The sequence below is a fragment of the Cimex lectularius genome, unplaced genomic scaffold, assembly GCF_000648675.2.
Source record: "Cimex lectularius strain Harlan isolate CLEC.00 unplaced genomic scaffold, Clec_2.1 scaffold314, whole genome shotgun sequence".
NCBI lineage: Eukaryota > Metazoa > Arthropoda > Insecta > Hemiptera > Cimicidae > Cimex > Cimex lectularius.
In genome coordinates, this window is record NW_019392997.1 from 390,480 (window position 1) to 404,611 (window position 14,132).

The 14,132-nt window shown below is 35.5% G+C and overlaps 1 protein-coding gene across 1 annotated transcript; it reads left to right on the forward strand.

Moving 5' to 3' along the window:
- The first annotated feature begins 2,036 nt into the window (after window positions 1-2,036).
- On the forward strand, window positions 2,037-13,787 carry LOC106661796. The gene is made up of 14 exons (XM_024229706.1): window positions 2,037-2,144; window positions 5,224-5,316; window positions 5,372-5,519; window positions 5,580-5,707; window positions 5,881-6,030; window positions 6,100-6,249; window positions 6,396-6,490; window positions 8,209-8,260; window positions 8,518-8,661; window positions 10,424-10,516; window positions 10,573-10,720; window positions 13,103-13,233; window positions 13,324-13,473; window positions 13,532-13,787. Exons 1-14 carry the CDS (start codon window positions 2,087-2,089, stop codon window positions 13,681-13,683), a joined length of 1,692 nt encoding a protein of 563 aa, XP_024085474.1. The 5' UTR covers window positions 2,037-2,086; the 3' UTR covers window positions 13,684-13,787.
- Window positions 13,788-14,132: the final 345 nt, after the last annotated feature.

The following is a 14,132-nucleotide window of genomic DNA, read 5'->3' on the forward strand; positions in this document are numbered from 1 at the left end:
CTGCGCGGCGCCAAGGAATTGCATCCTTCCTTTTGGTGGGACACATCGAGCAACCTTTCTCTTCATGCCAGATACATATGCGGGTTTTGGCCCAGAAATAAGTGTTCGTGTGTTAACATGCTGTTTTCAGGAAAAACATTAATTCAAGTTTATTGTTTTATCAAAGAAAACATTTTAAAAACCAATTAACTCATTCGACAAGTTGGCTCTGCAAAGGATAAAATCGAACTGATTTTTGATATTTTTAATCTAAAGAGTGTAAAATGGTTAGTTACATTCTATAAAGGTAAACAACAAATTATGAATGTTGTGCTCGCGTTTTAAGTTAACCATTAATCTTTATGTGTGGTGTTTATGGTGGTGGGCACTCTCAACACGACAGGCACGAATGACACATCTACAAGGAAAATAAACACTTTGAGCCCTGAGGATGATCTCAATAAAGGTCGAAACGTTGGCACGATAAAGGAAATGTGTTTCCAAAACCTACGTCACACCAGATCGCACCTCACGATCTCCAAGTAACCATTAATCTTTATACTTACTTAATTATTATGGAAAAATAATCGATTAATACAACCTACGTCTTTTAGTGTATAACAGATATATATTTTTACATGAATTAATTGTAGAATATATAAACCAACAACCCATTTACGGACTTACTTTATTTCATTTTCATTTAACGTGCGATATCATTCGAGGAGTTACAAATTGGAAGATACTTGCGTACTCGGATTTTCTAGCACAATTAACAATAATTAAACATTAATTATAAATAAAGCACGTAACTTTAGAACAGCAGCTTTTGAATATGAATCGCCAAAAAAATAAGTACTGCCAAAGTGTTCAGCAGTTATCTGGCTAAATAATCTACGAGAAATCCTGTTGAGTGACAGTGTGTGACATACTCTCACAATCGGTGTTCTATTTTACATACTTCATACACTTATATCATCACTTTTCTTCCTAATAATGATGAAAATTTCAAGGGTTGTTATACTACTCTATTAAGATTTGCTTGATCTACTTTCTGTACTTAATTAAAGTACACCTGTCAATTGTAGAAGAATGTTATACAACCTCGCTACAAAAGTTGTTGTAGGTACTTCACGGTTGTGTTGCAGGTACTCCTGCGGGCAAGTGTTCTGTAATGCAATAAAAGTGTGATCGGTGTGGCAGCTCATTAACCAAGGACATTTGCTTATTGGTTTTACTCATCTCCTGTATGCCCTGGCACCCACCCAGGGGATCAGCAGGTTTTGCATTTCCAAGGTATTTAATTTATATCCTAACCGTCATCTTATTATGGACTTCCACAGTCAGAATGGACACTACCAAAAAATATGTAATTTAGACCGCAAATTCTTTCAAATAGTTGGTGTATATTCTGACCACCATTTTGGGTTGTTTGCCAGAGTTCTTACTGGTTATTCTTTTGCTCGCTTAGCGTACTGTACTTTCCTATAGTAGTGAAACACAGTTCACTGTAAATCAGTGTTTTATGTACATTTATATACATGTATAACACCACATTTTGCAACATTTTTAAGCTCACTAGATTATCATTCAGCCTAATTTGCTTTTAATGTGTTTTAGTGGCATTGTTTTACTAATGCCTTCAGTGTTGGATATGTTTTATTGTCCATAATTAAAACTATATTGGCAGTTTTGGCTTTAATTTTATATATCATGCTCGTTCAAGTGTTACACAATGATTTTCTCTTAAGCCAATTAAAGCTGACAACTTGACGCATATAGGGAAGTTTGGACCAGTTCAAAGACTATTTGACAAAAAGAAGACGCCATTTGACACATCATACATGCAATTTTAAACGTCGTGTGATAAACAAATAGCAGGATGTGCCTATTTTCCTACATATCTCAATTTGTTTTTGTTAATTATTATTTCCAAGTATACCAATTTTGGCTTCTGTTCGTAACAAGGGCAATTAACCGCTCGGCAAGGACATCTTAAGGCTTTGCATGCTCTTCGCGTCATTATTTCCCTCCAAGAGGGGGGCGTTTGGCAGGTATATATCCTCTGGTATTGTTTCAAGGGAGGATTCATCTCACGATCGTCGTCATGTTGCTCACGTTAGCCCTGATTGCACTCATCGCCAACAGCCAAGCGGCCAAATTCCGTAAGTTATCAACCAAAGTATAAAATACAATAAGTTGGTCGTTTCATTCCGAACCTGGTGGTCCACCTATATTCTCTCTGTCAGACTCGTTGATCGTGGATAGATAGACAGACAACGATTACCAAAAACGGGCCGTACCACGTGACAGAACTGCACAGAAAACACAAAATTGACTTCAAGGCAATGATTAATGATGATGATTTAATGGGAAGTCATATTCTTCCTGTAACATTGTCTTTTATAAGAATTAACCTTATGACTGGACGTTTCTAGAAACTTTTCAGCTAAACGAAAACATTCTTTTTTCACTTTTCATTAATCTTAAAAAACTCTATCAGTTGGTACGCAACTGCTCTCCGAGCTTTGATAGGTTTCAGGGGGCCGCAAAGGTTGAGGCGTAGGGACGGCGCTCATCACTGTAAGGTGAAGGTCCCGGGTTCGAATCCAGGGCCCGCATACATACTTATAAATGGGCTTTTTTTTCAAAAACACCGGCACTCCGAGGGTTGATATGACCTCTCCTGTTGCGAACCCCGTCCCAGAAAAACAAATAGGTTTCATCCAAATAATCCATGATTTATGACTGCTCGTGCCCGAACATTGACTGATTCTTAACTCTGTTGTAACGCTTTTTCCAATCTCCGACTGGTCTACCCAGGCATAATTATATTCTGGTTTCAAAATTGAAACACTTTAAAAATTGTTTATAGTCCTAAAACAGGAATTTCACGTCGATAAAGTAACATGAAGATTCGTTATGGTTAATTAGTTTTATTCGAAATTATTAACGATGATATCCCTTCTAGAATTTATCAATTTTTTCCCCCTTATATTATAATTGTACCACATAGAACTTCTTTAAAATGTTAGGTCCACGGTGAGGTAGAAAATGGTTTTTAAAAAAAATTCAAATCATGAACATTTTGGATAAAAGAAACCAGGAATGCCGTTTGTTAACGCTAATTAATTGTTGAATTTATTTAAAAGATCGCGTTTCGTTAATCCGCACCTTTTTATTATTTGGCTCAGTGAGTCGGCGTTGGCGGATTACGGCAGATAAGAGTCAGTCGTCTTTCGTTCGTTGTTCCGTCGAAATAATTTTTTTTTCGTTTTTCTCATCGCATCGTCACCATTTTTCCTCATCATCGTCATCAATATCATCGCCAACCCGTTCATCGTTGGATCGTCGTTTTATGAGGGAAGCGGTACCACTTTATTAAATATTTGGACTGTTTGCTAGCTTGTAATATCGATCGATCGTTAATTTAAGTTCATTTTAATTTTACTTATTTTGGATTCGGATTTTTTTAAATTCATTCATTTGAAGTTTACAATAGTTTATTTTATTAGAAGTTGACAATTTATTTTACTTTATTTACTTGAAGTTGAAATCTATTATTTATATATTTTTTCTTTATTACTTAAAATTATTTGTTTTTTAATCAAAGAAGATTTATTGATTTATACCTATTTATTTTAATTGTAATTTAATTGTTTTATTTTTAATGTGTTTTCCGTGAAGGTTTATACCCGCCTTTACGTAGTCATATCGTAGTGAGAAAGAAGACAGGCATTGATAGAAACTAGATCGGAGGTTTGCTGGTCCAAAACGACCCGCCCCTCTCCTCAACACCGTTTACAACAATAAATTCAACTACCATGGAATTCCTGGTTCCTTTTATCCTAAATATTCATCATAAGAACTTTTTTTATTGAGTAACAAAATTCAAATTATAATTTTTGAAAAAAAATACATAACTAAATATTTCATATTTTACATATTTTGTTTACTTGCATATTAGTTAAGAATAAGCACAATTATATGTATTTAGTTTTTACTTAAAAAATTCTAATTAGGAATATTTTGGTGAAAAGAAGCCAGGCATGCCGGGTGCAACAATAAATTCAACTACTTCGGAATACCTGGTTCCTTTAATCCTAAATATTCATCAAAAGAGCTTTCTTTTATTGAATATATCAAATGAAATTATAATTTTTGAAAAAAAATACATAACTAAATGTTTTATTATTATTTGGAGGTCGACAGATGCGGTCTGGTGTGATGTTGGTTTTAGAAAAACATTTTCTTTATCGTGCCAACGTTTCGATCTTTACTGAGTTCATCTTCACGGCCTGGGATTTATAAACATTGTTTCAATTTTAAAATACATGTAGGATGTGAAAAAAATGAATTTATACAATGCTAGAAAATTTTAGATTAAAAAAAGTGAATTTATACAATGCTAGAAAAATTTATATTGAAAAAAATGAATTTATACAATGCTAGAAAATTTTAGATTAAAAAAATTGAATTTATACAATGCTAGAAAATCTTAGATAAAAAAATTAATTTATACAATGCTAGAAAATGTTAGATAAAAAAAATTGAATTTATACAATGNATATATATTCTTGTTTGTTTTTCTTATTTTGTTTGTTTTATTTCACGTATAAATCCGGTTCCTAGTTAAGTAAAAACTTCGCGATTTGACGAGAGCGAACGTGTTGGGAAACATTTGCCCATATACCTGCCCCATATTCAAATCCTTGGACGGTCAAAAACCAGTCACAAACTGGGCCTGGAAACGTGCTGGAACGGACGACTGACAGTTTGGGTTTGCCTTCATACCGTGTTGGAATGCCCAAACTCAACTGCGCAACAACGACCTGCCTGCGAAATAAACCTAATGATTCTCGAGTTCAAGCTGTTAAAATGGTTTCCTCTTCTTTTTCCTCCAGCGAAAAATTTCCATTTTTTTTTTTGTACGTAATGTATTCAGACATTAGCAAAAATACATATTTGTTTGATGTTGGTAGTATTCCAACAGTAGAAGAAATTCATTATTCATCTATCTTCTCTTGGCTGATACAAATCAGTCTGCTTTGTAATTAACATTTATGAAGAGAGAGAGAGAGAGAGAGAGAGAGAGAGAGAGAGAGAGAGAGAGAAAGAGAGAAAGAGAGAGAGAGAGAGAGAGAGAGAGAGAGAGAGAAAGGAGAGACAGGTAGATAGTCTGATGGACTATATTTTATATTAACTACAAATTTATTATATCCGTATAACCATAACTTTCCACAGCAAAGAATTGGGTCGCTTGCAAGAAAGGTGATCCCGACATGAACCAATGTCTTGTCGGTGCGATACAGAACGCTTTGAGCGATTTGATGACCGGTAAGAATATTAATTATTCATTTGTACAAATACATTGAATTAATCGATTTTCCAGGAAATCGAAAGCTCGGAATCCTGCCCGTAGATCCGTTGCACTTTACCCATTTGACCATAGATCAGGGATCAGGGCCTGTCAGCATCACGCTGGACTTCTTCGATCTGGACGTCATCGGGTTGAAAAACGTCAAGATTGAAAGAGTACAGTAAGTTCTTGTTACACCGGCAGAAAAACGTTTCAACTGCTAAGATTTTTTCTTTTTCAGAAACGATTGGAAAGATATGATTATCGAATTGTCCGTACCGAAGTTGACATTGGAAGGGAAATATAAGGTCAACGGGAAAGTCATGGTGCTTCCTATTAACGGTGATGGCCCTTGCATTCTCGAATTAGGTAATTATATTTTATTAGAAGTTCAAGAATTGAAACTGTCACCATTCTACTTTCTTTCCTGAAAGGATCTCTAAATTGTCGTAACTAATCATTAATTAGATGAGCAATGTGACATGCAAACACTTATTTTCATAGCTAAATAGCATGATTATTAACGAAGCTCCTTATTATAGATAATTTTAAGGCGAAGGCTTATCTGAAATATACCATCAAGAACGATGGAAACAAAAGTTTTTATAACCTCGACTCGTTCAAGTTCAACTTCGATGTCGACCTGATGAAAATGAAGTATGACAACCTATTCAACGGAGACAAAGCACTGGGTAAAGCAATAAACCAAAATGAAAAGTAAAAGTCGGATCCGCTGTTATTATTGAGATGTTCTGTTTCAGGTGACAACATGAACCTTTTCCTCAACGAAAACTGGAGGGAGATCCTCCACGAGCTTAAGTCGGCCATCTCTCGCGCTTTCAGCGCCGCCTTCAAACAAATCGGCAACAGGATATTCTCGAAAATCGACGCCGGTCAAATTTCCCCACCATGAAGAGACAATTGAGAAATTTTTAAATACATTAAGTGCAATGATACGATTGAGTTAAGGCTGTCATTTAATTTCCCCTGATTCACATTAAAACAAAATGTATTAAGGTTATGATAAAAATATTGATCTAAATACACATACGAACAGGTCTGAAGCTTCAGCTTTTGTGGCAGAAGGGAAGGAAAGGTAATGTTGAAAGTCATCTGCAAAAAGGTGAAGGAAGCATTATTTTAAAGATTTTGGTAAGTCATTAATGTAACAGCAAAAATGAGAAGCGGAGTTGCTTGAACCTTCATGAATTCAAGACGTGATGCACCTAGGAGGGGATGGAGGCTGATTTGGGACGGACACTAGATGAGAAAGGACAGAATGGAACCAGGGGGGTCACTAGGAGGAAAATAAGGTTTTTGGTATAATTCAGAAAAGGGAATGATCCATGTATTAAAAGCTTTAAAAAAACAAGAATGGCGATTGGTCAATACCAGCTTAGAGGATGGTTTATATGATATAAATTTGGAAATGAGCAATGAGTAATTACTAATTAGCCTTCATACAGGATTTGAAAACACTTTCCCTACGGAATGTTCCAATTTAAATCTGTTTCATCGGCCAGACTCCATTTCCCACTACAAAATTTCCTGTTCGTAACTCAGCTGTGACGAAAAAAGAACTTCTCAGTGACATTCTTCCAGCCAAAGCTAACTATTCTTTTGAATAATAAGCCTAAACCTTGCTCATAAGTTTGTCGGCAACTAGCCCCTCCATATTGGTTTGTAAACATTAGGGAAAAAAAAGTAAAGTAATTCCTGTCATATACTAGGGTCGGACCAATACCTTTTACATATTATTGTTAATAAAAATTCCACGCGGTTTGCCGGGGTTCGAACCTACAACAGCTAGAGTGCAAATAGGAATCTGACGCCCTAACCATTCGACACTGCGGTCTCTTCTTTATAAGATTATAAAAACCTTAAATTCTTTTATGAAGTAAAATACAACTTCTCTTATTTTCTTTATTCATCGCCTAAAAGAAAGGTTAGACACGTGGTCCAACCGCATGTGGCCAATTATAAGTCTGATGTGACATGATCTTGTGTGGACAAGTGCACCCCGGAGCTTCCAATCCTTCATTTAATGTGTAGAGATTAGTGACCGTTAATCGATAGTTATTCAGATATCGTGAGATGCGGTCGGGTGTGATGTAGGTTTCAGAAAAACATTTTCTTTATCGTGCCAACGATAGATGATCTCAATAAAAGATCGAAACGTTGGCACGATAAAGAAAATGTTTTTCTGAAACCTACATCACACCCGACCGCATCTCACGATATCTGAATAACCTTCATTTAATCTTTAAGTAAGGTATTGGTTAAGATTAAAGATTAATTAATTGAAAAGAATTTATTTGGTCAATCGGACCACGAAACCTAATCGATTTAATAAGCAAAATGAAATATACTTTTCTAAACCTCTGCGTGGCCATTTCATATGTCGTCAAGAATCGAATAGACTACACGACATTTGAAAAATGGCAAAAAGGAGGGAAAATTCAAAAGGTGGGGTTGAGCTGGGAAGTTGGTGCCCGAGTGGATCGAAGTGAGCATAGCTCAAGTGGTAGAGTAGAGGCGTATTTAGCCGAAAGTCGTGGGTTCGAATCTCGCTCGTGACACTGACTTTTTCATCTCAACCAATACCTTACATAAAGATTAATTAATTAATTAGAAATATTGTTAATTATGACGCTGCCTCCTTGCAGTCACTTTACAAAAAATATAAATACAAAAGAGCCAAGCGCATTTTGCTGAATTAACTATATAATGTAGAGGTTTTTTCCCTCTGCGTTAATATTTAGATATGTTTTAAATTAGTTGTTTTTTTACTTTAAATCAGGTATATCGGCAGGAAACCTGAAGCCAGTCTTTTAATTTCTTTGCAAATACTGTATATATTTTGTAAATAGATATCATTCATTCTCGCAAAGAGTGAACTTGAAGGCACCTTCAACATCAAAGGTAAGGAGCTGCTTCCAGTTGTGGACAGCCCCCTTCTTCCAACACAATAATCAAATACAATCCAAATGTAAAACAATACAACGAAAGATAATTACGCTCCGGAAGAGGGCAAATTTGGCATCATTATTTCCCTAATGGCCCTATTTGGCTACTGTGCGTAGGTAATTGCCCCAGCCTAGAGCTACGGATTCGAGGAGGGGTTGTGCATAATTCTGGCTCCTAATGGCGCATCCCTATTATTTCCATCATTATATGACAATCGTTTTTCCAAGAAAGACGCCGATTTTTTCCACCAAGGCAGCTCATATTAAATAGAAGTTTATTCTTTTTCTCTCAACTACCGTACAGGATGTTATGGCCGATTTTCCTGTCGATTCTCCTCGTCGTCGAAGCGAAATTACGTAAGTGCACACTTATAAATGTGGCAGAAAAGTTCAGTTTTTGTGGAATGTTCGCCATGATATTGAAATTGCCTTTACATATATTTCGAACATGATCAGTTTCATAGCCAGCCGTGTTTAAATATAAATATATTAATCCATTTATGTTTTAGTGGTCAATTGACCAAGTAATTTCTTCTTCTTTCTTCTTTATGTAAGGTCTTGGTTGAGATAAAAAAGTCAGTGTCACGAGCGAGATACGACATAAAAAGAATGATTATTCGGAGAACGTGAGATGCGGGTCTGGTGTGACGTAGGGAAAAACGTTTTTTTTTCGTGCCGTTTCGATCTTTACTGAGATCATCTTCAGGGCCTGGGATATATAAACATTGTTTAAATTTTACAAATACATGAAATTGATATTTTTTTCTCACCTCCTGTATTTATTTGTAAAATTTAAACTATGTTTATGCATCAGAGGCCCTGAAGATGATCTTAATAATGATCGAAACGTTAGCACGATAAAGAAAATGTTTTTCTAAAACCTACGTCACACCAGGACAGCATCTCACGTTCTCCGAATAATCAATGACTAACGGTCACTGAACACCACAAATAAAAAAATAATTAATTGAAAGAAGGAACTTGGTCAATTGACCACTAAAACGTAAATGGATTAATATTTAATAAATGAAAGAAGTATGACTTCACTAACAACTCCCCGTGGCCACTTCATAAGTCGCTGAGAATCGAATCCTGATTACACGACATTTGAAAATGGCAAAAAGTTGGAAAATTCGAACAATTGGAGGTTGAGATGGAGAGTTGGTGTCCCAGAGGATCGACGATAGCTCAAGTGGTAGAGCAGCGGTGTATTTAGCCGAAGGTCGTGGGTTCGAGTCCGCTCGTGACACTGACTTTTTATCTCAACCAACAAGACCTTACATAAAAAGAAGAATTAATTGAAAAATATAAATACATTATACAATTTTCAATATTTTTATATTATCGTCATGAACTACTTAAAGTTGGTGGAGGGGTCTGCGAATCGGTGTACGTAAATTAAACTAGCCGAAGAAATCCGATCGCTTTACTGGGTCCTTATAACATAGTTCCTCACTGAAGATTACGTGTTTGACTGATTCGTTGAAATTCATGCGGCCGTAGTATAGTTTTAAATGTGCTCTTATTAAGATTTTCATCCTCTAACTGTTTTAACGTGTTCAAAAAGATTATTCACAGAAAAAAATTGAAACTTGATTATAAAATGAATAAGGTAACCGAATGGTGACTATTTACTAATCAGTTTCGGGCAACTCGTCTGCCGAGTGACTAATGTGGCAGAAATTGAATCAGAAGAAGATTAAAAAAACTTGAATTGAGGTTGGTGTTAAACTTTTGGAATGCTGAGGTCGTTGTGGACAGTGGGGATAGTTGCGTTGTAAGGAGCTTTGACTATTTGTCACTTTTGATTGGAAGGATTGGTTGCGCTGGATGTTGGATGGCTTGGTAGAACCCCACGGTTCCACACCGTATATCGAAAATGGTACAATAAATTCTTGTGAAAAGTTAATTTAATAAGTCAAGACGGATTGCTTCCAGAAGTCTTCTTAAATCTCCGTTAGTCCAGTTCAAGATGTCGCTGGAGTGTGAATAATAAAATTTCTTTTGCACTTTCAGACTCGGCAAATTCATCGCCCGCAGGGCTGACGTCAATAAATTAGTATCTAATAGCTGTTTGTCAGTTTTATGTGTCAACAAGTCTAATTTAATAAAATTTCAGCGAGAGAATGGAAAGTTTGTCAAAACAGCGATCCCGTTTATAACGAATGCTTGCGGAAAGCAATCAACGATGCCTTCGGAAGACTGATAAACGGTAAGTTTGCGGTGATAATCTTATAAATTGTTTAATTGAATATTGGCTTTTTACAGGACATAAAGGGTTAGGCGTGACGTCCATGGATCCGCTCAGATTCGAACATATTTACATCGATCAGGGTTCTGGTCCTGTTAGCATTAAGCTGGAATTCTTCGATACAGACGTCAAAAACTTAAAGAGCATGCATACAGTCCATCTCGTGTGAGTTACGGCATAATGAAAATTCGAAATAACCTATACTGATATTAAATGGGCAATTAAACAGACAAACTAATAATTAAGAATAAAATCGCAAATATTTGAAGAAACCATTTCTCAATATTGCACAGGAATAAAATATCTTTGGCTTGGCTCTGGAATGATTTTACAGATTTTGATCAAAGCTTTCTTGTAGTTCTAATATTTGGACAGATAAATATCTATATTAAATCGGATAAATTTCCAAAATTAATACAACAATTTTGTTAAATTTTTGTTTTACAATTTGAAAATCTTAATTTGGTCAAAATGATGTTAACCTCAAATAAGTTGGGCACAGGGGAAAACGGCACATGCCGATATCACATTTTTTCGTTTCGTCTTTGTTGTCTTCCTTTTTTATTCCTTTAAGCTTATTTGGAATATGTAATTTTTTTGAGTCGTTTTGGAATGTAGATACATGATAAAACTTTAATTTCTGCAATGCTTCGAGGGCGAAGGGTCAGAACAACTTTATTGATTATGTGATCTATAAAAGCTCAAATCTGCACGCGCGTTTAGGCCTCGAGAATCACCCATTCCAGTGTGGGCAGTACGGGGTCAGACCTCCGTCCATCTGCCGAGGTTGGGCTACAGGGGCTGTCAACAGCTAAGTCATTTAATAGTTATCTGTCATCTTGGTATAAACCGTCAAGCAATTTGTTTATCACCTCACAATTTAGGTAATTTCAGACCCCCAACGCAATCATTTCCTAAATCCATTCACACTCTTACTTCACATACCATTCGCAAAGTTTGGTGGAGTACTCGATATTCCTCCATCACTCTTTATACGTATTATATAACTAACCTAATTTAGGTTCAATGGAGTACTCATTTAGCCTTCGGCCCCCTCACACATAATATTCACGCCAATATATACATTCATTCTCAACATATTCTAACAAAACTATAATTACTGTATATTGTACAATAAAGCAACCATTTTCATTCTTAAATACGTTTACTCCTATTTCCCTACCTTTCATTCAATTAGAGTGATTTATATCCTCCATCACCCATTTCACACCACACATTCACGCTAATAAATACATTCAATCTCTACACAAACTAGATACTCAACTATTATTACTATATGCAATAGACAAATCCGTTTCCTCAAAGAATCGGAACAGGGGACCCAAATACTCAACACCTCAAGCACAATTCTCATATTGAGTTGCATTCCTTACTCGCTCTCTATATGGCGCCAAGGAATAGCACTCTTCAATTTAATGGGACACATCGAGCAATCTTTTTCAACCGATCACGAACGCGACCTTTGGCCCAAAAGTAAGTGTCGGTTGTCAATCTCGCATGGCCTATTCTTAATCGGGTGGGTATGACCTTCCTTCGAGTCAGGTCCTCCTAGGGCCACCCATCGACAAAACCACTTTACATTACTTTTTTAATATTATTTTCAATTAATTAATCTTTATGTAAGGTATTGGTTGAAATGAAAAAGTTAATGTCACGAGCGGGATGTGAACCCACGACGTTCGGCTAAATACGCCGCTCCTCGTGATTTCGATCCACTCGGACACTTACTTCACATCTTAAAGGGAAAATCAAGATCAAAAATGGCAAAAAGGAGAGAAAATTCGAAAGGTGGGTTGAGAAGTTAGTGTCCGAGTAGAACGATTTCGCGATAGCTCAAGTGGTAGATCAGCGGCGTATTTAGCGGAAAGTCGTGGGTTCGAGTCCCGCTCGTGACACTGACTTTTTTTTTCTCAACCAACACCTTACATAAAGATTAATTAATTGAAATATGTTATTTGGTCAATCCGACCACGAAATCTAATGGATTATTTTCAATGCAAATTTAAAAGGCTAATCCGGGATTCGAACCTACAATCCTTAGCGTGGGACATACGAGTCGGCAGCCTTTACTTTGCGCTCACCGTAATCATTATTTTAATAAATAAAAGTTTTATTAGCTTAATTAATATAAAAAATAAAGTAAGAAGATAATAATAATGTGATAGGAAGTCATTAACAAACATGAATAACATAAATTAAATTCTTATCATTTACTTATTTTTAAAAAAAGCCAAAAAATACAATTAAAATTTATTTATTTCTTAATTAATGAGAGTTATGGAAGGCATTATGTTAAAAGTATTGAACCCTGTATACAGCTCCAAATAATAGTTATTAATTGGGGGATTATTTCACTTATTTATGTTAAAATAAATGGTATTTATAGGCCCAGTACAGGTATGATATCGCACCAACCTAACATTACTCAAATCTGATAAACAGCCTGCTCGTTGTTCTATTCTTAACTGTACATACTACGTCAAATTTAACATACATTTTGTCATGATCAAATTATTATTTTTTTAGCAATGATTGGAAAATAATGAAGTCCAATTTGACAGTCAGAGATCCGGTTATCATAGAGGGCAAATACAGGATAAACGGCAAAGTCCTGGTTCTTCCTATAATCGGGGAAGGGCATTTTAAGCTTTCACTTGGTAAACTATCGCCTTGAAGTGTCCTTAATGGACATTAAATTATTAAATCAGGTTATCGTTAAGTATGTTTGAACTTATTATCATTTCTAGACAATGTCAAAGCTAACACGTTCATCTCGTACGTTATGAAGAACATAAAGGGCAAGGTTTATTTTCAGATCGAGAAGCTCAAATACCACTTTGATACTGACAAGCTAAAGCTCAGGTTCGATAATCTTTTCAACGGCGACAGGACCTTAGGTAAACATGTTTCAAATCGCCAATTGCATTTGAATAATCGTTCGTTTTACTTTTTAAGGGGACAACATGAACAACTTTCTAAACGAACATTGGCGTGAGATACTCAACGAGCTCAAACCTTCCGTCAGTGTTGCCTTCGGTGAAGCCTTCAAGCAGATCGGCAACAGGATACTTTCCAAAATTGAGGCCAAAGAGATTTATTTGCCTTAAATACTAAGAAAATAGCAGATTTTATTTGATTTTTATAAAACAAAAGGAAATATAATTTTATATTTTCATTTTTCATTATTAACAGCTTTTCCAGATATTCATTCATAAATTGAATAAGTCGTTCAAAATATTTTGTCTTTTTTCAAAACTGACTTACAGCGATTAAAAATAACTTCTTATTTGTTTGTAATTTATTATTTTAATACGGTCCAAAAAATTCTTATAACCTTTTATTTATTTTTTGCAATAATACTGGTGAAGGGAATAAACTTCAGTGGTATTTCATCTGAAGGATATCTTGGTGTATAAATTATTCGGGATCGAGTTTGAAAGGTGTTGATATTTTAATGGAATTAATATTTAAATGTAATGTTCTTTTTCTTATCTCCATGACATGTCTAACTTGTCTCTTTGTGCATTTCTTTGTTTTCCTGATAAGTTAAGATATC